The following is a 25,916-nucleotide window of genomic DNA, read 5'->3' as shown; positions in this document are numbered from 1 at the left end:
CTCGTACACTTGAGTTTCTTCATCCAGTGAAGAGGTAGTAGTGAGCTCAATGTTGCATATATCAAGTTGATAGTATTTAGAAAAATGGGCACTCATTAGTTCAACAACCTCTTATGCATCTGTCACCCTCACACCATGAGCATTCAGTAAAGTTATGCTTTCGTATTCATTCTTTCTTTTACTTGCAGCATATCAACAGAAATCTTTGCAGTTATCTTTAGCTTGCAAAGCGAGTTTATATTCATACTCACACTTAGTTTTCTGTACAACACTTGTGACTCTTCTGGCCTGCTGCTTATAATTTTCATAACAGATATCACCTTTATGCACACAATATTCCTTCAACATCATCCTTTTTCTTACAAATTTCTTGATTGATAAGATTACATATCCATTTGATTCCTACCCTATTTATTCTTCGAACAACTCTCAGGACATATTCTGATATTGCATCATTTAAGTATATTTCAAATGCTTCCATGCACTGTCGACATTCTTCTCATCCAGCAACCAACACCATTGCACTGAACTAAATATACTCAGTTTGTCATAATTTTCTGCTTTGTAATTCAGCACGTAACCTTTCCTGAATGGAACATTCAAAAACTTAGCCACTTCCCAAGTAAGCACTGTGTGATCACCATCACCAATCTGACACCATCTGACATTATAATCAAATCTAACACTCTTTGACTTCGAGTTCCCTCTCTCACATGCTGCTTGAGAAAGTTGTCTCACAACAGCTCAATATATTCAGTTTCATTCATCTCATGAGATTTTACTGCTACCTAATCAATGTTTGGATAAGTAAAGTCCCCCATTATGATTACTCTATTCAGATCCATTGTCTTTATTTGATGATGCATTTCTTCATCACTAACAAGTATCCACCGGGTATGTAGCCACATCCCACTATGTATTTGATCTTGTTAGATTCCACCTCACACCAGATGGCTTCAAGCTCACTGCCACATGAAAATATGTTACTAATATTATAATCATAGGTCTCAACACTAACTCAAGTCATCTGTGTATAAAATAGTGTATAAAATAGTTTACAATCAATACCAAGATAGGACAACAAAAAAAAGTTTGCATGTGAAATATCTTCATGCTATGATATTTTACAAGTTTATACATAAACAACAATTGATTTCACTACACAATACGTAGTGAAAATGTCCTGCATTATGGGATAGTAGGTATCCAGTAATGCAGAACATATCTCCCACATAGGATGTATGCAGCTCTACATTATGGAAAGAGTCATTCAGTCCAATTCAGTCCAAGCCTTATTGAGCTCACATTAGTGTAATGAAGCTGCATTATGAAATACTAATAGCAATTTGTAGTGAAGCTAACTTTAGTTTGTACATAAATCAGTTCATCAGTATAATTGGAAACAAGAATATAATTTCTCATCAAGTATAAAAGATTTACAAAACCAATTTATTACCTCTAGCTAATCATCATACAACACATGACATTAACACACTTTGGATTCTTCAACTTCATATACCTGAGACTGATGTAAAAAAATACAATTTTTTTAAAAGTAAAAATCAAATAGCACATTTGCACAATAGCATTTCTTCAATTGTGCCCATGAGGTATATTAAAGAGACAGGACTTCCCATTCTCAATTCACCTACAACTACTCATTATGATTTCAGAATGCATAAAGATATTGCTGCAGTTTGAAAAACTGTCCTATGACTTTTAAATTCAGAAACTACAAAGTATTTTTATGGAGTGTGTTCATGAATCTGTTAAAAAAATTTCTAATCTCAACCTTAGGTCTAGACACCATAATAGGGCAAACATAGAATACTTTCTAGAAAATTTGGGAAGCAAGCTATGACAAAACCAGATCCACAGAAAGACCAAATAAAATGGCAAAGAAAACATGAAAGAGAATCTATAAGCAACAAGAACTGTAACAGAAACAGAACAACATAAGAGGAAAGGTTAGTGATCTCTCTGCAAAATCTCTACATCTCTGATTAGAAGTGTGATTCAATAAGAAAGATCCAAGTGAACTACTTTATTAAATGATACATTATCAAATTCTTTGCTGAATTTCACATGACAACTAACTGAACAGAAGAAACAACTACATTAGCACTTCAATGAAAATAAGCTAAACCACTGCAAATTATATCAAAACCATCATAGATTTAATGGAATGTGTGTGTCATTTATTTCATCATCAATGCCCATGGGTCCAATGGGAAGCATGTTACTCCATTTTGGAGTAAAATCCCCTTCTAATCTAATCTCTAATCAAGATTTGATCATCTTTGATGTTTTATGTTTGTTGTTGTTGTATGTGGTATTACAATTTTAATACTGTATTTCTGAAGATGTCTCTGTGACACAAAATATTGGAATGATTAAGCCTGCTATTTAATTATTTCTTTTTGCATTGTATTCTGTCCATTAAATTTTAGTATGAGTGTAAACCAGTACCTAAGCATAAACATGAGTTTCCAAATCCCTTTACTTCTTCACAAAGCTTCAAACACTGTCCTTTCTAGTTCTTCAATAATGTCTGTCATATGAAAATCTTAAATTATTGATTCTCATACCTTGGACAGAAATTCTTGTTAAATATTTATTTATTATATCGAATTTAGATATCAACATATATATATATATATATATATATATATATATATATATAAATATACACACATGCAAATGTGCATGTTGTTAGAATACCTTTTGTTCCAGTCAGCTCATCGGTTAAAGGATTAAAATCTAAGCGTCCTGCAATAGACAAAGCCGTTACTAATTCTGGAGAGGTAACGAATGCATGGGTTGCAGGATTGGCATCATTGCGACCAGTAAAATTGCGATTATATGATGTTACAATTGTGTTCTTCTCTCCTTTTTTTATGTCTTTCCTGAAAATTATGATTACTACATGAAATATTTACATTCATCACAGTTACATTAAAAAAAAAAGTATATATATATATAATCAATGAATCAAAATTCATGATCTCACTTTACATAATTCATAAAAACATAATTTCAAAAATAAATACAGCATTATCCCAAACACTGTTTTATCAACTCACATGAGCGATCACAAAATTTACAACAAAAGCATCATGAGGAATGTGATCAAAAGGGTATAGTATGCCAACAGATTCCAGATCCTTCGACACTTCTGCGCATGTCAATAGAAGGAGAATCCATTCTGATAATAGGATAATCAATCCATATTGTGGGATGAGTTGTTTATTATTACACGTCGGAAAATTAACTTCTCTTTTATGATCATTGTAGTTAACTATGTTGCTCGTATAACAGTTTGAAAATTTTATGTATAAAGCATGTGATTTCACATGTTGGCAACCATTTCCTACGTCCTTCATTTCTTTCTCCCCTTCAGCATGAATCGACTATTCTTGGCAAGTGTCCAAGTGAAGATCTCTAAAGCGTGGGCACACTATATCTGTTAATGTGTTTCTTGTAAAGCTGGAGGTACTACTCATTGGGAAATATGATATGCTGAAGGCTGTTCCAAAGAACAGCAGTAGCAGATAGAATTAAGAGTAGAGGAATGATGGCAACCAGTTTGGTGGAGCAATAATGTAAAAATGAAATGTCTAAAGAAAGTAATTGGAGGGAGTCTTTAAGAGAGGGATATTAAGCAGAATGTCATTTTTTTTATACCACTGAGCATTTTTAGGGAATGTTTTGGTATACAACCCCAAATGTGAGAGCAGTATTCTAAGACTGGGCAAATACGAAGTTTATAAAATGCTCAGGCCAGATCCATGTACAGTCACGGGAATTTAACATGGATCTGACATGTTACATTCCCATGAATCTACAATTAAGTTGTAAGTCAGCAGTTAGAATCGAAAGAAACACATGACAATAGTTTAATGTAAAATACTTCCCAGAGTTCTCTCCCCACCTTCCAACATTACAAAAAATTTCATCAGTCAATATCCTATAACACCCATTCAAAAGTTTATAGACCTCTAGAATATCACTACTCTTTCTCCTGTTAACCAGAGTCTGTAATCCACATACAATCTGTCATCATCTAAATCCCATAATCTGGATATAATCTTTGTAACTCTTCTTTGCACCCTTTCCACAGCTTCTTTATCACCTTGGAATCTGGGAGACCAAATCTGCACACAAAAATCTAGGTGTGTGGTCTTATCAAAGCCTTAAAGACTCAAGTTATACAAACATGTGACAGGCCTAGCCAATTCAGCTGACCATTCCCTTTAACAAATGGGCTGATATTCCATCTGTCCCTGTTGACAAATTCTTATCCAGGTTATACAACAGCTCTTCATCTTCATTTTCATGTACCACTGTGCACCTGGTTGATATCTTAGCAAAGTGAACACTCATTAACTGAACAATCTCATTAGTTTCCAACATTAGAGTACTGTCTGCAATCAATAAAATTATTCTTTCACATTCATTCTTTCTTTTGCCAATTTCTTTTCATATTCTGATTTAGTTTTCTGCACAATATCCATTACTTTTCTGGCCTGAGCTTTATATATTTCATAACTCCTCTGACTCTTATTCTCACTATATTATTTCCACATCTATTTCTTGTGGGTCTCTTCTTAATAAGATTGCACATCCATTACACTCCCTACCTATTTATTTTTCGAACACTTCATTTAAATGAGATACCAGCTCATTTAAGCACTTTTCAAGATTCCCATGCATTGGTGACATTTTTTCTCAGTCAGTAACTGATACCATGGGACCAAAGATAGTATTCTCCTAAGTTGATCATAATTTCCTGTAGTTCAACATGTAACCTGTTCTAATTGGAGTATCAATACTATTAGATACCTCCTAAGAAAGCACAGCATGATCATTGTCACTAACTGGTGGTAAACTAGTCCTACTCTTAACAGACTCCTTCTGACACTATGAAGAAATGTAGTACTCTTGGATCTTGAGTTCCTTTTTACACATGCTGCTTGAAAAAGTTGTCTTGCAACAATTCAATAAATTCCTCTTCTTTCTTATCATGAGATTTTTCATCTACCCAATCAATGTTTAGAAAATTAAGGTCACTCATAATGATCACTTATTTGGTATGCGTAAGACTAAATTGGCAATGCATTTCTTCATCGCCTGTAAATGAGCTGCAGATCTGTAGACACACCCCATCATATATTTCATTTTGTTAGCCTCCACTTCACACCAGACAAACTCAAACTCACAGCTACATGGGGCATTATTACTATCATTGTTTTCTTGTATTTCTACCCTAATGGGACTTAAGTCATCTGATATCATTAGTAGTACTCACCCTCCTCTCCTATGTCTTCTGTCATTCCTAAAAATAGTATACCCATTACATTTGATCCCAGTTATCATTTCTGATAGCCAGGTTTCACTAATGACAACAATCTTAGGCCACATGATATTCAATAAAGCAACAAACTCAACCAATTTGTTTCTGATGCTTCTGGCATTTGTGTATAGACAAAATAAATTACTACCTAGCCTATTCTTATAATTAGATATGTAATCTATCTGGCCTTGTAGAACTATCTTTTCACTCCCCAGACGTACTCAAAATGTCAGAACCCAAAGCATATTTTTCCACCCCTTCACCAGATACATAACCATATTAGAATCTATTCATATCTTTATCACATCTGCATACCATAGCTGAACTTTCACACACATTTTTTCCCATTTCTCCCTTGATGATTTAGTTTCCCTGATTCTTTGCATTAGGTCTGAAACCAAGAAGTAATTTTTCCAAGCTCCTGATGCCAAATGAATTCAAGTGCAAGCCATCCCTCTTATACAAGTCATTTCTGCCATGAATCACTCCACACATCTAAAAACAAGCACAAACAATCCACTTCTTCCATAGCGTGAAATCATTTGCTTTTATCATTGCCCTTCTCCTTAACTCGGTACTATCATATCTGGGTAGCAAACCTACAATTTTTACTCTCTCACATTTCTTTCTCACTTCTTTCAACAGACCTTTCATATCTTCTCTCATACTATATTTATCACTACTTAAATTATTAGTATCTTCCAGAACTACCAACTCTTTTATTTTTCTTTTTTGCTTGATATTATGACAATAGTTCATGAAAAGTTCACATTATTAACTTCCTACTGACACTTTTCCTCCAAATTAGCTTGTTATTTCCCAGAATTCCAATATTTTAAGATTTTCTATTTCAATTTTCTACAGTACTTTTAATTGCACTATCCTGACATCAAACATGTTCTTCTAACCTTTCTTTTCCCATTCTGTATAAGTGACCATAACACTTAAGATAGCTCTGCTCACTTCTTGAATGCTAACAATGTCAAGCTCTTTCCTAATATCCACTATGATTCTCTGAAATTTTTCCTCAAATATAACATCTTGTATCTGTTATGCCAACATGGTACTTCTCTATTCTTATGTCAGTTACACTTCTTTTCTGTTGAACTATATATGTTGTTTGTGCTTGTATTCAATTCTGCTGATACCTAGATAGAGTTTGTTAATCTGACTTTTCACTATTTACCACTCTGGGTCTCCGACAAGTGCCTCCTTTAATTGGGTGACACCCAGCAGGCATGAAATTCCATCACATTGTACAAACAATTTGCTTTAAGCCAATAAGAATACAATTTCATTGGTTAAATCCTAAGTAACATTTAATATGATTTAATCCTACTAACAGGGTGCATCACAAATAGGTGGGGACTCATATTAATTAAATTAGGGAAACAAAACACACGTATTAAAAAGATTATTTTACTGATTAATAATAAAATAATAGCTTTACGTTTCGACCCCTGTATTGAGGTCATCTTCAGAAGGATACATTCAGAAGTATAAGAACAAGCTACATGCTGTTGCACTCTATACAAGTAAATTACATCTACGTTGTTAACTAATCTTTTTTCTTAGCCTTCCCTCTAGTGGGGAAAAAAATAAATAAATAAATAAATAAATAAAAATAAAATAAAATAAAATAAAATAAAATAAAATAAAATAAAAACTACAATAAACTCTGCTAAAGTCCTCATGTACTAGGATTCTTCTGGAATTATACAGTTATATTACGATTATCTTCTGGATTTGTACAGGTTGCTATTGAATGTTCAAGGGAAAAAAAAAAAAACTTCACTAGGTCTTGTATTGAGATTTTTCTTTGTGGTTGCTATGAAGGTTGTAGATGGGTCCTCCACATTCTTGGAATTGTTAGACCATCATTTTTATTCACATTCGGAACATGTTTGAGCATTTCACATGCTTCCTTGAATTTCCGCTCGAACCAGGTTTTGGTGCGGTGTAGGGACTTGGTACCTTTCCAGTCAATTCTGTGGTATGTTTGGAGTGCGTGGTCAGAAAGGCCGGTTTTTCCAAAATGGAGGTATTTTATGTGACGTTTGTGTTCATCCTTTCTGAATGGGATGGTTCGCCCTGTTTCCCCTATGTACGGTATGTTACATGTGCAATCTATTTTGTAAACCCCTGGGTGGGTTAAGTGTGGCAGGGGATCCTATGGAAGAATTGAGTAGGTGTCTTAATTTTGTCGGGGGTTTGAAGGTGGTTTTGATGTTGTATTTGTGTAGTGTTCTGTCTATTTTTTCTGAAATGCCTCTAACATATGGTATAGCAATAGCATTCTTGAAATCTTTTTTGTTATTAGTGGTATCTTTGTGGAGGATCTTGTGAATGGTTTTTATACTGTATCGATTTTTTATAAAGGTATGTTTGATGGTCTCATATTCATGGTTAAGAGCTTGTTCAGTTGAACAAATGGTTTGAGCTCTGTGTTTAAGGGTGCTTATAATCCCTAGTTTTTGTGTTGGGTGGTGATAGGAAGTTTCGTGTATGTACTGGCCTGTGTCTGTAGGTTTGCGGTAAACTGAGAAGGAGAGACAGCCTGAAGGAAGACGTGGGACAAGTGTGTCTAGGAATGGAAGAGAGTTGTTTTTTTCTATTTCAATGGTGAATTGGATGCGTTTGTGTCGTTTGTTCAGGTGGCTAAGGAATGTATCTAGTGCTTGGCGGCCGTGTGACCAAATGGCGAAAATATCGTCGACATATCTGAGCCAAATTTTGGGCTTTAGGCACGCCGATTCTAGAGCTCGTTGCTCAAAACCTTCCATATAAAAGTTCACTATTGGGGGGGGGGAGTGGATAGCCCATGGCGGTACCTTCTTTTTGAAGGTAAAAATTGTTTTGCCACACGAAATATCCGGAGCGGAATACGTGGGCAAAGAGGGCCGTGATGTCGTGTGGAAATATGTTCTGTAAGAGTAGGATAGTATCATTAATTGGGACATTGGTGAAAAGGGAAGTTATGTCAAAGCTGACTAATAGATCTTGGTCGTTGAGTGTAATATTTTTAAAATTGTTTATGAATTGTTGTGTATTTTTTATGTAGGAAGGGGAATGACCAACCAATTCCTTGAGTGTGGCCGCTAATTTTTTGGCTAAGTAGTAATTCAGACTGTCAATTCCTTCCACAATAGGACGTAATGGCGTGTTTGTTTTGTGTACTTTTGGTAGGCCATAAATTCTGGGTGCGCGGGCATACTGCGGTATTAATTTTTTGATTGTTTCTTCCGGCCATGTGTTAACTGATTTAAATAGTTCAGTAGTTTTCTTTTTGTTACGTTGCGTGGGGTTGTAATTTACCATTTGGTAGGTGTTGTGGTCCGATACCAAATGGTTCATTTTTTCAATATAGGTTGTCCAATTTAAAACAACAGTGGTGTTCCCTTTATCGGCTTTAGTGATAATAATGTCACGGTTATTTTTTAGGGATTTGAGGTCCAGTTTATCCGATTTGTTTAGGTTGTGGCTTAATTTTTTGGTTGAATTTAGTAAACAGGCAGTTTCCATCCGTATTTTGCCAGCTACATTGGCGGGAAGGGATCTTAAACCTCTCTCGATATGATATATTAATTATATGTAGTTTATTTACTGACCTCGGAGCAATGGCGTAACATAAACTTTCTCCAGTAGCGAGAGTTCACCTTGTGTGAGGTTGTAATCCAATTGGTTGATAACCAGACAGTGGTCCAATGGTGGTTGGTTGCTCCTAACTGTGTTGTTGGGTGATTGGCTGCTCCTTCTGTTATGGCGTCGGAATTGTCTTGTGCTTTCCTGTAGTTTTAATGCTTGAAACTTTGTTATTAAGTGCTCTTTGTTTTTGAGTAGTAGGTGCTGGGCCGAGTTGTCTGTGATTCTGTCTAGAATATTCCAAATTTCCTGATTAATGTAAGTGGATAGTTCAAATTTCAGTTGTAACACTTTGGCTTGGGTCGATGCTAAGTTCTTTCGTGTCTCGTGAATTTGTTCTCTTAACAAAGCTTTTTCTAGTCTGGCATAGATACGGAGCGCTTTAGCTGATGTAAATTTCTTCTTCAGTTTAATGCAGTTCGGTATTAAGTTACTGTCTCTACATCGTTTCAAAAAGGCCAGTCGATTAATTAACATGGAAATACGTAGCTTTAGTTTACCGTAGAGGCTGCACTGCTTGTGGGTCATATCTCCATGGATTATGATGACTCTTTCTTTTAAGGTTACATGGTGATCAGCATTCATATTAATTAAATTAGGGAAATAAAACACATGTGTTAAAAAGATTATTTTACTGATTAATATTAAAATAATAATTTTACGTTTCGATCCCTGTACTGAGGTCATCTTCAGAAGGATACATTCAAAAGTATAAGAACAAGCTACATGCTATTGCACTCTATACAAGTAAATTACATCTACGTTGTTAACTAATTTTTTTTCTTAGCCTTCCGTCTAGTGGGGAAAAAAAAATAAATAAAAAAATAAAATAAAATAAAAAAATAAAAATAAAATAAAAACTACAATTAACTCTGCTAAAGTCCTCTTTTCTGGAATTATACAGTTATATTACGATTATCTTCTGGATTTGTACAGGTTGCTATTGAATGTTCAAGGGGGAGAAAAAAAAAAAAAACTTCACTAGGTCTTGTATTGAGATTTTTCTTTGTGGTTGCTATGAAGGTTGTAGATGGGTCCTCCACAACATCTGACCACAACACCTACCCAATGGTAAATTACAACCCCACGCAACGTAACAAAAAGAAAACTACTGAACTACTTAAATCAGTTAACACATGGCCGGAAGAAACAATCAAAAAATTAATACTGCAGTATGCCCGCGCACCCAGAATTTATGGCCTACCAAAAGTACGCAAAACAAACACGCCATTATGTCCTATTGTGGAAGGAACTGACAGTCTGAATTACTACTTAGCCAAAAAATTAGCAGCTACACTCAAGGAATTGGTTGGTCATTCCCCTTCCTACATAAAAAATACACAACAATTCATAAACAAAATTAAAAATATTACACTCAACGACCAAGATCTATTAGTCAGCTTTGACATAACTTCCCTTTTCACCAATGTCCCAATTAATGATACTATCCTACTCTTACAGAACATTTCCACACGACATCACGGCCCTCTTTGCCCACGTACTCTGCTCCGGATATTTCGTGTGGCAAAACAATTTTTACCTTCAAAAAGAAGGTACCGCCATGGGCTCTCCACTCTCCCCCCCAATAGCGAACTTTTATATGGAAGATTTTGAGCAACGAGCTCTAGAATCGGCGTGCCTAAAGCCCAAAATTTGGCTCAGATACGTCGACGATATTTTTGCCATTTGGTCACACGGCCGCCAAGCACTAGATACATTCCTAAGCCACCTGAACAAACGACACAAACGCATCCAATTCACCATTGAAATAGAAAAAAACAACTCTCTTCCATTCCTAGACACACTTGTCCCACGTCTTCCTTCAGGCTGTCTCTCCTTCTCAGTTTACCGCAAACCTACACACACAGGCCAGTACATACACGAAACTTCCTATCACCACCCAACACAAAAACTAGGGGTTATAAGCACCCTTAAACACAGAGCTCAAACCATTTGTTCAATTGAACAAGCTCTTAACCATGAATATGAGACCATCAAACATACCTTTATAAAAAATCGATACAGTATAAAAACCATTCACAAGATCCTCCACAAAGATACCACTAATAACAAAAAAGATTTCAAGAATGCTATTGCTATACCATATGTTAGAGGCATTTCAGAAAAAATAGACAGAACACTACACAAATACAACATCAAAACCACCTTCAAACCCCCAACAAAATTAAGACACCTACTCAATTCTTCCATAGGATCCCCTGCCACACTTAGCCCACCCAGGGGTTTACAAAATAGATTGCACATGTAACATACCGTACATAGGGGAAACAGGGCGAACCATCCCATTCAGAAAGGATGAACACAAACGTCACATAAAATACCTCTATTTTGGAAAAACCGGCCTTTCTGACCACGCACTCCAAACATACCACAGAACTGACTGGAAAGTCAGTTCTGTGGTATGTTTGGAGTGCGTGGTCAGAAAAGGAAGCATGTGAAATGCTCAAACATGATCCGAATCTGAATAAAAATGATGGTCTAACAATTCCAAGAATGTGGAGGACCCATCTACAACCTTCATAGCAACCACAAAGAAAAATCTCAATACAAGACCTAGTGAAGTTTTTTTTTTTTTCCCCTTGAACATTCAATAGCAACCTGTACAAATCCAGAAGATAATCGTAATATAACTGTATAATTCCAAAAGAATCCTAGTACATGAGGACTTTAGCAGAGTTTATTGTAGTTTTTATTTTATTTTTGTTTATTTTATTTTATTTTATTTTTATTTATTTATTTTTTTTTTCCCCCACTAGATGGAAGGCTAAGAAAAAAGATTAGTTAACAACGTAGATGTAATTTACTTGTATAGAGTGCAACAGCATGTAGCTTGTTCTTATACTTCTGAATGTATCCTTCTGAAGATGACCTCAATACAGGGGTCGAAACGTAAAGTTATTATTTTATTATTAATCAGTAAAATAATCTTTTTAACACGTGTGTTTTGTTTCCCTAATTTAATTAATATGAATGCTGATCACCGTGTAACCTTAAAAGAAATAGGTGGGGACTGTACATTAGGTCAGAAGCTCTGGTTGGTTCTCCATATTCCTTAAAAGGATATGCAGATATCTCCTTCCAGTTACCTAGCTTTTAATGTTAAGTGACTCCTATATAATATAACAAGAATAATAGAGAATATTGGAGGTCCTACAGAACTGAGAAAGAATCAACAACATCAATGCTGCTTGGAAAGAAATCAAATTAGTTGGCATGAATGTAGAGTGTGGCTTTGGAGTAAATGTATACATGATTTCAGGGGATTTGAGAAAGTGCCACCAACTGCAAATGAAATTATTGCAATTGCTCAGGAGATAGGATTTTGGCAACATTGAGCTTGATAAAGCGATTGAGTTAGGAGGGATTCTCGGTCTCTGGAAGATTTGGCTGCACAGCTGACTCATGAATAGGAGCAGCAGAAACATATCTCATTATGGTCTATAAAAATCCCTAACTGGTAGCAAATTCCAGCTGGAATTGGTAAGTACCTGCAAAGGTTAGGTTACACTGATCCTAACTGGGAATGAAGCTATGCTTTTTAGAAGAGTTGTTGAGACCTTACTACCATGTCTTGAAATAAATGAGGTATCAAGAAATGATACCTCAACAACTCTTCATTCTTATTTTAAAAAGAATTTTCAAGAACCTTTAGGTGATTAAGAAGACAGATAATCTTGGTAACCAACAATCATGACCTTTCTTCAGTAATGCTAACATAACTATTTACTGTCCATTATACAGCTAAGTATTATACAATAAATCTGATTTTAACGCATGCATACGTTTTGCTTAAAATATTAACATTTTTCTTAATGTATGAAAAAGGCTCATATATACTCACATATACATACATATATATGAGTATGATAAAGGCTCATATATACATACATACATACTTGGAATGTATCTCACTGAAATATATTGCAATTTGGGTTGAATTTACGTTGATTTGATATATACTACATATTTTCAATATAATTTGTGTTATTATATGAACGAACATCATGTTTACCTGGAATGTAAATCATTGAAATACGTTATAATTCAGATTTTATTTATGATATACTTTTAACCAATTCGATATACACTAACATCTCCAGATACTAACCCATATGTAAATCAAGGGTGCAATGTGTGTATTCTTGTGTATCGAGAAAATAAAAGATGGCTTTTTATGTCTTGCCATCAGATATGGTAAAAGAACAATTTGAGAATTAGAGAGGAAAAGGGAAAATCCTCTGCAATTATCACACAATTTTATATCCCTTTGTTCAGATAAGTACCAAGAGCTCTAATCCAATTGAATTCACCCTTCTCAATTATGCAACGTAGCTGCTGTAACACTTTTACATCTCTATATTTGAACAATTCTGGTTGAATATCATCTACTAAAGCTGCTTTTCCACATTAAGTTTTTGATTACTTTTTTTTTGTCTCAGGTACTGCTATGTGCTCCTGATTGCATTCCTCTTGAATATTTTCTAATACTATTCTGTCACTTATTGTTGCATTTAACAATCTTTTAAAATAATTACTCCAGACACCCATAACATCAATTTATATGCTGCCTTTATCCTCTCTTTAATTACTTTCATAGTACCCTTTCTTCCATTTCTAAGCTTTATCAATAGTCTCCAGAACATTCTACTACATTTCTGACATTTATTTTCTATATCCTTAAAGTTTTCCATGACTTTATCTTTCTTGTTGACATGAATGCCTCATTAACTTCCTGAGTCCAACATGGTCTTATTTTTATAAATTTGTAGATGACTTCACCACATGGCTCTCTGGCTGAATTAATGTTTTCTGAGAGTCTACCACTGTTATGTGGCAGCCTCTTCCCAGTGCTCTAGTTCTGACTCGTAATCCATTCCATGAAATGAAGAGAAAAACCATTTAAAGGCCAGTAGGAACCTTTAAAAGCCTTAGTTGTTGAGCCAGAAAGCTACAAATTACTGTTTCCAAAATCCAACTATGGTTGTGCAAAGTTTCACGCAACAATAGTTAATGAAGTTTGGTTTTTTTTTTAAGTCAACTTCTAATTCCAAAAAAAAGTGTTTCAGTTTGTATTTACTTTTTACCCCCCTGTGGATTTAGTATAGTAGTTTGTTTCCTCCCAGGATCCAGATACATGGTCAGTTAGACATGACTGACCATATAGCAGCAGATATGTTCTTCAAGATGATGTAGGCAGAATTTCCAGCTTGTCCACATAACATGATGAAAGTAAATAATCTGAGAAAACGGGTATTCTTCAAGAAGAGATCCAACAGACGATGTATTTGTCTGAGCATGAATAGGACAACAAAAAATGAAATAGATTTTATACTTTCTTCAAGAATTCATATCTGCAAAGATGTTAGTGTTTTAAACCTTTTAAACCATATTTTCATCACCACTGATCACAGAATGGTGAGGAGGAAAAGAGAAATACCAGTGAAAGCTGAGAGAGAGATGAGTATTGCAAAAAAAAAAGGAAAATATTATAAAAACTGAAACACTTTACACACATAGGAATATCTTCAAGGTATCAGTGGAAAAGAAACTTAAAGAAAATATACAAATGATATTCAGTACAGGAATAAGCATTGACCAGGAAGAAGAAGAAAAAAAAAAAACAACTTTCTTATTAAATCAGCAGAAAATTTAACAGAAAACAAAAGGAGCTGGACTAGGAAACTATCAGAAAAAAAAATAAACTTCACTGAAAAGAGAAAACAGCTGATTGCAGAAGAGAAAAGAGGAACTACTGAAATACTTAAGGCAATAAGGACATATAAAAGAAGATATTAAGAGTATGATCCAAAAAAATCACTGATGACATTAGAAACCTCAAAATCCTAAGAAATAATCTTTCATCTGAAAGAAAGAATATTACAGCTCTTGATGACCAGAAAGAAAGAAAATTATTCAGCAAACAAGAAATCACAGAAGCAAAAAATTTCTATGGGAATCTGTATAAAAGTGAAGATAGAAAAAAAACTCCAGAATTAACAAAAGAAAGTGGACTATGCAAATACCTCTGATATGCCTCCATTAGAACTCTTTAAAACTGAAAAAGCGTTAAAACAAACGAAAACAATAAAGCTGCCAAAGAGGATGGTTTAATAATAGAGATGATTAAAGAAGGTGCGGATATTCTAAAACAAGAATTGAAAATCCTCTTCAATAAATTCATCAAAAAAGGAGAACACCTCAATTATGGAATAATGCAAACATTATTATATTGCATAAAAAAAGGAAGTAAATTAAAACTAGAAAAGTAAACCTATTAGTCTGTTATTCCATTTTTATAAGATTTTCACTAGAATTATAACCAACAGATTAGAAATAAGACTTGATTCAATATAACCTTCTGAACAAGCTAGTTTCAGAAAGAACTTCAGTACAATAGACCATATGCAATCGATAAGTCTGCTTATTGAAAAATGCAATGAATACAACCTTACTCTTCACATGGCTTTCATAGATTTTTAAAAAAAGCTTTTGATTGCGTAAAAACATCATCAACAATAGAAGACTTTAGAGATTATGGCACTGAAAATGCTACAGCAAATATCATTCTTGATGAAATAAGCAAAAATTTCACATAAATCAAGGAATAAGGCAAGGAGACATCATTTCTCCCAAACTCTTCATATTAACACTGGAACATATGAGTAATTTAGAATGGTCCAATAAAGAAGTCAATATTAATGGAATTAAATCAAACAACCTAAGATTTGCTGATATTCTTATTACTAAATCACTTAAGGAATTCACAATGTAGATAAGAATATAAATTAAATTACACTTTAATAAATATTTCCGATATTTCGGCAACGTCACGTGCACGTAGGCACTACAACACAGTAACTGAGAATGAAGTGATGAAGCTATTGTTCTCCTAAAAGTCCTGATGGTGCCCCCTAGCGGGCTAAGTAGATGTTCTTGGCAGTTGGGCTGAAGGTCTGCTGATGTAAGCCTCCCAAATTTGGGGCAGTCTCATACAACCAAATTTGTTGAGGTTTGGAGAGTTTCTTAGGGCTGAGGCTGATTCCATGAATAGTCTTTCGAATTTGTATTTGCTACGGTGTATTACTGTAGCTTTCTTCCACCGTATTCTGTAGCGTGTATCCAGAGCATGGTCTGCAAGACCAGAGTGACTGTACTTGTGAAACCGCTCCACTAAAGACCAACCACTTCCCCTAGACATAACCTGGTGTATACCAGGTCCCTTGCAGCTGTAAACTGTCTTACTCTGGCCAAATAGGCAGGACAGTGAATATCAGAATTTCGGAACACAAGGACTACATCCATTTTCAAACGTACAGCCACTCTGGTCTTGAAGACCATGCTCTGGATGCACGCCACAGAATACAGTAGAAGAAAGCAGCTACAGTAATACACCATAGCAAATACAAATTCAAAAGACTATTCATGGAATCAGCCTCAGCCCTAAGAAACTCTCCAAACCTCAACAAATTTGGTTGTATGAGACTGCCTTAAATGTGGGAGGCTTACATCAGCAGACCTTCAGCCCAATGGCCAAGAACACCTACTTAGCCCGCTAGGGGGCACCATCACAACTTTTAGGAGAACAATAGCTTCATCACTTCATTCTCAGTTACTGTGTTGTAGTGCCTACGTGCACGTGCCTTATCTGTAAGTTCCTTTTGAAGGGCAATGTGACGTTGCCGAAATATCGGAAATATTTATTAAAGTGTAATTTAATTTATATTCTTATCTACTTTGTCAATTCCTTAAGTGATTTAGTAATACATAACCAATGTATAAGCCTATTTACGAGATATTCTTATTATTGCAAACATATAAAAGATTTAAAAGAAATGATAAAAGAGCTGACAACTAAATCACTAGAAATTGGATTAGACATTAATTCTGAGAAAACCAAAATAACGACAAACTGAGAAGGATATAATGAAAGACAGTATTATTAAGGTAAACAGCAAAGAAATTGAAATGGTAGATGAAAATATATACTTATGAAAATTGTGAACAATGAAGATACAAGTAGTCATGAAAGAAGTGAAAAGAAGAATAGAAATGGGATGGCCAGCTTTCGGTTGAACACATTGGTTGAACAGAGCAAGACTGTTCAAATCAATGTCTGGCCAATCAAAAAAGGAAATAATAGATAAAATGCAAAAAAACAGAAAGAAGAATGGAAAGATATCTGCTAAACATAAGACTCAAAGATAAAATCAAAAATAAAGAAATAAGAGCTAAAATGAAATTTTTAGATATTGGAGAAACATACTTCAAAAGAAATGGAAGGGACACCTTGCAAGACTCGAGGAAAATAGATGGACAAACGTTTTACTGGAGTGGCAGCCATAAGAAGGAAAAAGATTTCTGAGAAGACCTGAAAGAAGATGGTCAGGTTATATAAAGAAAAAAAAAAAAAATTGGAATTCCCTGGCACTAACAAGCTCAGGATATTACAGAGTGCATGCTGAAGAAATTTTCTACTTCATGACAGGACATGAGAGAACAAAAGATCATTCTTGGAAGTTGTAGAAGTATGGTTAATAAGCATGTAAGGACTAGTTTTTTTTTGCTTTGAGAAGTGAGTAAGTGGAACAGGCTAGAGGCAATTTTGAGCACTCTGGTAGGTGAATTTTTTTAATTTAAAATTATTTATTGAAAGTTTTAAAGCAAATAAAAGTTGAGCAACTCTCAGATGTGAACTGTAGACTAAAATACACAAAGATTATTCAAGAAAAAATGAAAGAGTTTGAGAACTCTTGGAGATTCAGTGGCAAGACTTGAAGAAAACCCTGATTGATTCAGCAGAGAGGCATGTGGTGAGGTAGTCTGCAAGGATAAAAAAAATCAGAACTCCATGGTGGACACAGGAAGTTAGAGAGGCAGTGAAGGAAAAGAAGAAAGCATATCAAAAGTTCCTGGCAAATAAGTCAGCTTGTGCTCTTAGAGAATACAGAGACAATTGTAAGAAAGCTAAACAGTGTGTAAAACTAGCTAAACAAAAGTCATGGAAGGACTTTGGAAAGAACATTGAAAATAAATATCAAGAAGGTGGCAAAATATTCTAGAGGTTGTTAAAGAAGCTTAGAAATGGAGGAAACAGTGCTGTAAAACGAGTTAAGGATGATAAAGGTGACATGAAAAACGGGAGAAAAAGATATCCTTGAAATATTGAGTAATTAGTTTGAAAAACTGCTAAATGAAACAAGCAGTAATGACAGCACAGTGGTAAAAAACACTGACCAGGCATGCAGTCAGGAAGACATATCCATACTTGAAGTAGAAAAAGCCATCAAAGGCTTGAAATGTGGAAAGGCAGCAGGAGTAGATGATATTCGACCAGAAATGCTGAAGTATAGTGGTATAAAAGTCTTGCAGTGGCTGCACTGCATAGTTCAGAATGACTGGACAGAGGGACGAATTCCTGATGATTGGAGTAGAGCTCTCATAGTACCCATATATAAAAAGGGAAATAAAACCGAACGTGAGAATTACAGAGGTATTTCCCTACTGAGTGTTCCTGGCAAGATATATGCAAGTATACTTGAGAAACGGTTGAGAAGAACTGTGGAAGAAAAGCTTGGTGAAGAACAAGCTGGTTTCAGATCAAATAGAGGCTGTCAGGATCAGATCTTCACTTTACGACAAATAGTGGAGAAATCATGGGAATATAACACAGATCTGTATTTAATTTTTGTCTATCTGGAAAAGGCATATGACAAGGTGCCAAGAGAGAAACTATTGAATATGCTACAGTTATATGGTGTCAATGGGGCATTATAGCAAGCAATACTTAGTCTTTATTTGAGTTGTAAGTCAGCAGTTAGAATCAAAGGAAGTACAAGAAGATGGTTTAATGTTAAATCTGTGAGACAAGGATGTACATTATCCCCTCTGTTATTCATTATCTATGTGAATCACATTATGAAGGAAAGTGGTATTAAACATGATATCAAACTTGATGATGTTAATGTCCTGCTTTATGTGGACGATGTTATACTTCTAAATAAATCCGCTACAAGTCTGCAAGATTCACTGTCTAAATTGAATAACTGTTGTAATAGATATTGTACGAAGGTCAGCAATAAAAAGACAAAGACAATGAAAATAAGCAGAATCAATGAAAATGTCAACTGTGTTGTGAATGGAGAACCTGTGGAACAAGTAAAACATTTCAGCTACTTAGGCACGATTTTTAGTGAAGATGGTAAATTAAATATAGAAATAGATAACAGAATCAACAAAGCTGGTATGGTAGGATGTCAATTGAATAAATTCATATGGAATAAGAGAGAAATTAGTTCGGAACACTAAATTAACTGTATACAAGACAGTGTTCAAACCACACTTGACCAAAGACTAGAGACTGCAGATATGAGAGTCCTGAGAAAGATTAGAGGCATGAACAAATGGCATTAATAGCAATATCACATTAAAAACGAGGATATTGGGAAAGAACTTGACATTGTCAGCATCGAGGAATGCGTTAGCAGAGCTAATCTCAGGTGGTATGGTCACTTAAACAGAATGGGCGAGGAAAGATTAGCAAAACAAGTGTTCTCTGCCAGGTTTGCAGGAAAATGACCCAGAGGAAGCCCAAGATATAGGTGGATAGATATGGTACAAAGTGCCTTAGATGATAGAAATATAAGATCTGATAATGTTGGAGTCTTGACAAGTAACAGACTGATTTGGAGGAAAATTGTAGATAGGAAGTTAGTAATGATGTAAATTTTTCATGTTATACTATCATATCCTGTACACCCCCTTGAGGGGTATATAGGAGGAATTTGATGATCATGGTATTGTATGAATAATGGTTAAAATGGAGGCCCACTTATGACAAAGTTTTTGAATTTCATTGAGGTTCCCACGGAATAACGGTAATAATAACAACAATAATGATGGGTGTAGTCATCCATATAATTTCTTTCTAGCCGAGCATAATTTATTTTTAGATTTTTTTCCGTGATATTGCAATCTACCGATACCTGTTAGTAGATGGTGATTCACTTGTCCAATTCAATCATTATATTATTATTTTTATTTCTTTTAAGGTTATATGGTTGTCAGCATTCATTTTTACTTCTAATTATGAAAATAACACTCAACATTTTGACCTCTGTGTTGTGGTCATCATCAGGAAAATATACATATGCACATGACACTACACAAAAGTAAGATAAATCTAAATGCTTTGTTAATTGTTTACCAGAGCCTGACCTCTAGTGGGAAAAAAAAAAAATCAATAATAATAAACAATACATAAAAATTATTCATAAATATATTTTAATTAACAAAATAAAATAGATTTTATACATATAAGTATAATAATATTCAGATGATAAAAAATAAAATAAAAATACAGTGGAAGAACATTAAACACATCAATAGTCTCTTATATTGAGGTTTTCTTATGTTGGCCTTCTGCCAACAAAAGGAAAAAAAAAATGTTCTGGATCCTATGCCAGTTGCAGATGGGTCCTCCAGATTCTTGGAATTACTAATCCATCATTCTTGTATAAATTTGGATGATGTTTCAGCATCTCACAAGCTTCCTTGAACTTTCTTTCAAACCATATTTTGGTGCTGTGTGGGGACTTTGTGTCTTTCCAGTTGATTCTGTGACATGTTTGTAGTGCATGATCTGACAGGCCTGTCTTACCATAGTGAAGGAATTTAATATGGCACTTTTCTCTTTTCTTATTAGGATGGTGTGCCCTGTTTTCCCTATGATGTAGGGAGGTTGCAGGTGCACTGAATTTTGCAAAGCCCTGAGTGGGCAAGGTAGGAAAGGGGATCTTTGGATGAGCAGAGTATAGTTATTAATTTTGCAGGAGGTTTGAAGGTTGCTTTAATGTTGTATTTATGTAGTGTTTTATCTATTTTTTCTGATATTTCCCTAATGTATGACATGGCATTCTTATAATCTTTTTTGCTCATTTTTATTTCTTTCTTTTTTATTTATTTAGTTTTTTTATCATCTTATAATATTACACTTGTATATATATATATATATATATATAAACAATTTATTTTTATTTTGTTAATTTTATTATCATCATCTGATCTCCATGGAAACAGAGACTTATTGTGGGAGATACACACTGTTGCACACAAAGCTCATCCAACCATGCCTTAAACTGTCCACCACCACTCCCAGATCTCACATCTCCTCTACTTTCACACGCACTCCACTCACCAACCACTCTCCCATGCAAACAACCTGCTCCTCACACCCTCCTTATACAGTTTCAAGCAATGGCCTCTTTTTCTACCCCTCTCCCATTCTATGAAAAATATCTTCCATGTCAACTGACAACAACCCCTCACTAGCTTATGTCTTAATAAGCATATCCCTCCCCACCTCCTCCTCTTCATGAGCCTTTGCAATTTACATTTTCTCTCAATCTGTCCTCGTACTCCACATTCCAAAGATTACTGACAACCTTTGTGAATCTTCTCTAGCCCCTTTCTAACATATCCTCGTCACCATGAAAACCCAGTGACTAAATTTGTGAATAATAATCCATATGAGGCCTGATTGAGGCCTTATACAATGACATCATAATCTCTGTTTCTGCATGTCAGGGTCCTCCACATCATTGCCATTATGCAATGCAACATCTTCACAACTTGTGCAATGTGGCCCCTGAATTTCAGATTCCTGTCCACCACCACTCCCAAATCTCTCATCTCCTCTACCTCCTTTAAAGTTTTCCCACCAAGTGTATACTTTGCATCCTATTGTTGCTTACCAAATTTCAAAACCTTATACTTTGCAACACAGAACTGACAGTTCCAATTACCTGTCCATTCTTGCAATCCATTCAAGCCCTCCTGTAAGGCCATAACATCTGCTTGATTCTGATTGTTCTCCCCAATTTGGAATCATCTACAAACAGCTGCATATTGCTAGTTAAACCCATCCCAATATTATTAATAAGAGCTGAAATTCTTACTTGAAGTTCTAAAATGCTGAAGTGAGGGTTTGGTAAAGAACTTAAAAAGAAGCTATGTATTTTGGCCGAATGTGGGCAATCCATATTCTTGGGATTTTAGGCCACCATTACTGTTTAGATTAGATTAGATTGATCAAAATTTCCCATGCTGATCTGCATTCAAACTCTGAAAACCAAATATGCAGTCTGAGTTGATTCATCAACCAAACTTTTTACACAACTACTGAAACCATTGCTTTTCATTTAGACAAAACCAGTATCATCCCTTACAGACTCTCCCTCATAACAAGCTCCATTCTTAATGTATGAGTACAAGCTTTCATGCAATTACACTATCAATATCTAGTTTCCTATTTGCCTACAAGCAATGTCATTGCTTTCACGTAGATCAGCACTTGTGTGTGTATATATATACCGATAAAACTATTCTTTTATAAATTTTAATAGTACATTTCTGTACTATTAAAATTACATTTTGGTTCTCATAGGATTTTCTTCTTCTTTTTTTTTTTTCTATGACTTAAATCTTAATGCATACCAAACAAGAGTCACTTTCAATGTTGAAGATGACAAAAATTAAACACTGTTGAAATGCTTCATATATTAACGAGGACAAAGTCAATTTTGCTATTTCTTCCATTTGAATTTTTCATGTTCACTTGCTATGTGAATTTTGCTTGAATAAAAATAATTCATTATGTAAAGATTTTCTTAACATATTAACTTTCCTTTTCAAATGAAAATTTCATTTTATTTTTCATGAACTCGATTAATCTGGTTCTTTCACCATACCTTGGGCCATACTCAAAATTTCTCATCAGGTTTTCATCTTGTTCTCATATACCTATTCTCGCATTAAAGTTCACCATGATTTTGAAATCCTATTTTACTTTCATGGACATGGTGATATATCACCATAGAAGTCTTCAACTTCTTTCTTTATTAACATTGCTTACTGGTTCAAAACTTGGATAACAACACTCGATACCTGCCTGGATAAATATACACTTTATTCCATGATAATGTTCTTCAGTTTTTTGTTAACTAGAAACTAACTCCATTGGTTCTTTTCTTATCCTTACCTCAATAGCACATCTCCATTCTTTAACTGAAGGACTTCTTTGTAGCATCCACTGTACAGAAATCTAAAGATGTCCTATTCAAGTTTTGTTCTTTTAGTTCAGTTAACTATGTTTCAAAGCTAGGAGTATTGCATTTTAATGATCCTAGGTCTAGTTAAGATGTCATTGGAAAATAGACCTAGGATCAAAAAAATGCAATACTCCTAGCTTTGAAACATATTTAACTGAACTAAAAGAACAAAACTTGAATAGGACATCTTTAGATTTCTGTACAGTAGATGCTACAAAGAAGTCCTTCAGTGGTCTCCGACGACTGTTGCTATAGTAACAGTGAACTAATATCCCACTACCTTCAGAAGCAGTGTGGCCTGTTTACTACAGGCTGCACCGCTAATAATTGTGTTTTCCAAAAATAAGTTCCCTGTAACAATTTAATGGTATGAAACATCTAATTCTAGCATCCACAAGTACGAAAGTAGCAAAATAATTATATACAAAGTACCACACAATGTGATAACATAAAAAATTTAAGAAACTATTTTATGCAGCATAAGCCTATAGTACGAATGATAAGAAACGCCAGAAATGTAGCTCATTCTGCTACTTCCAAGATAACATGAAAAAGAGTACAGTCATCCAAAGATATTTTAGCACCCACTGCCTCCATATTTAACTAACTGCTATCACAGGTTGTAACAACTGGCCTTTGCAGAATGAAGACTATTTTATTCTTATACAATTCATGACAGAGGTATCATATATAATAGACACTTCTAAAACCAGCAAATTTCAATTATTTTTAAAGGTACTTACCATTCAGAGTTCTTGTGTAGAGGCTTAAGTGCTGCGAGGACATTATGCTGGAGGTTTAATGGATTTTTTTTACAACACTCAAAAAGAATTAAAATAAAATTTAATACTTCCTATATTTTGTCCTAGTCACTAGGACATCTACGGGGATTACAAAAACAATTAATGTAACATGCATACAAAAACTTACAATACTCAGCCCAACCACGTGGGTGACACTAAAGTCCTATCTAGGTGGAGCGCCCTCTAAGGGCGGTAGTAGGTGGCCTGGAATGTAAGGTGGGACCTCTGGTGATGAGTGTTTCCCAAATCTTCGGAAGCTTAATGCAACCGTATTTATTAAGATTTGGTTGGTTTCTGAGAGCTGCTGCTGCTTCTAAGAAAAGTCTCTCTTTCTTGAATTTGCTGTGGTGGAGCATGGTGGTTTTCTTCCATGATACTCTGTGGGTGGTGTCCAAAACATGGTCAGCCAAGCTTGAATGGCCATAGTTGTGTTTAACGATGTACGACTTGTGTTCCTCCAGGCGGATGGGTGCTGATCTGCCTGTCTGTCCAAAGTATGCAAGCTTACAGGAACAGGGTACTTTGTAAACTCCAGGCAGAGAGAGAGAGGAGGGAGCTGATCTTTCGTAGAACGGATAAGGATAGCAAGTTTGCAGTAGGGCTTATATGTTGTGTGTAGGTTATACTTTTTTAGTATCTTGGCTATTTTTTCCGAAGTGCCACGGATGTAGGGTATGGTGATGGCATTTTTAAAATCTTGTTGACGAGAGGGACGGGGAATGGAGGAGGAATTGATTATTTTTTTGATACTGTGTTCGCTGTAGCCATTGGAGAGGAAAGTTCAAAGATTGTGGGCTCTCTTCGTAAGAGTTTTAATGATGCTATATTGTTGTGAGGGGTGGTGGTGGGAGAGTTTGTGAATGTATCTGCCTGTGTGTGTGGGTTTTCTGTATACAGTGAAGGCAAGTGTATCATTAGGCAGGCGTGTGACTAAGGTGTCTAGGAAGGGTACACAATTGTTCTTTTCCTTTTCCATAGTAAACTGGATTCTTGGATGTAGGCTATTGAGATGACTGAGGAAGGAGTCTAACGTGTCTGGGCCATGAGGCCAAATAGAGAACACATCATCTACATATCTTAGCCAGATAGAAGGTTTGAGTGGGGCTGAGTCTATGGCTCGTTTTTTTCTCTTGGAAGAACAAAATCTACAAGCAGATAGATGTAACCGCCATGGGTTCCCCCTCTCACCCACCCTTGCCAATTTCTATATGGAAGATTTCGAAAAACGAGCCATAGACTCAGCCCCACTCAAACCTACATATCTGGCTAAGATATGTAGATGATGATGTTCTCTATTTGGCCTCATGGCCCAGACACGTTAGACTCCTTCCTCAGTCATCTCAATAGCCTACATCCAAGAATCCAGTTTACTATGGAAAAGGAAAAGAACAATTGTTTACCCTTCCTAGACACCTTAGTCACACGCCTGCCTAATGATACACTTGCCTTCACTGTATACAGAAAACCCACACACACACAGGCAGATACATTCACAAACTCTCCCACCACCACTCCTCACAACAATATGGCATCATTAAAACTCTTACCAAGAGAGCCCACAATCTTTGTTCCAGTGAAACCGTCCTCACTACTGAGCTTAACCACATACACAGAACTTTCCTCTCCAATGGCTACAGCAAACACAGTATCAAAAAAATAATCAATTCCTCCTCCATTCCCCGTCCCTCTCGTCAACAAGATTTTAAAAATGCCATCACCATACCCTACATCCGTGGCACTTCGGAAAAAATAGCCAAGATACTAAAAAAGTATAACCTACACACAACATATAAGCCCTACTGCAAACTTGCTACCCTTATCCGTTCTACGAAAGATCAGCTCCCTCCTCTCTCTCTGCCTGGAGTTTACAAAGTACCCTGTTCCTGTAAGCTTGCATACTTTGGACAGACAGGCAGATCAGCATCCATCCGCCTGGAGGAACACAAGTCGTACATCGTTAAACACAACTATGGCCATTCAGGCTTGGCTGAC

At 35.4% G+C, this 25,916-nt stretch overlaps 1 protein-coding gene across 1 annotated transcript in view; it reads right to left on the bottom strand.

Annotated features, from left to right (window-relative positions):
- Nucleotides 1–25,916, bottom strand: part of LOC150102982 (aconitate hydratase, mitochondrial-like) — a 451,613-nt gene that overhangs the window by 111,426 nt on the left and 314,271 nt on the right. The window contains exon 16 of the mRNA XM_090398314.1: nt 2,722–2,906. Coding sequence (XP_090254440.1) covers nt 2,722–2,906 — 185 coding nt within the window. The remainder of the gene's footprint in view (nt 1–2,721; nt 2,907–25,916) is intronic.

The sequence above is a fragment of the Typopeltis vanoorti genome, chromosome 9 (genome assembly GCF_054136105.1).
Source record: "Typopeltis vanoorti isolate ZY-2024b chromosome 9, IOZ_Tvanoo_1.0, whole genome shotgun sequence".
NCBI lineage: Eukaryota > Metazoa > Arthropoda > Arachnida > Uropygi > Thelyphonidae > Typopeltis > Typopeltis vanoorti.
Note: the sequence above shows the minus strand (reverse complement) of the source record. Positions and strands in the feature narration are given on the sequence as shown.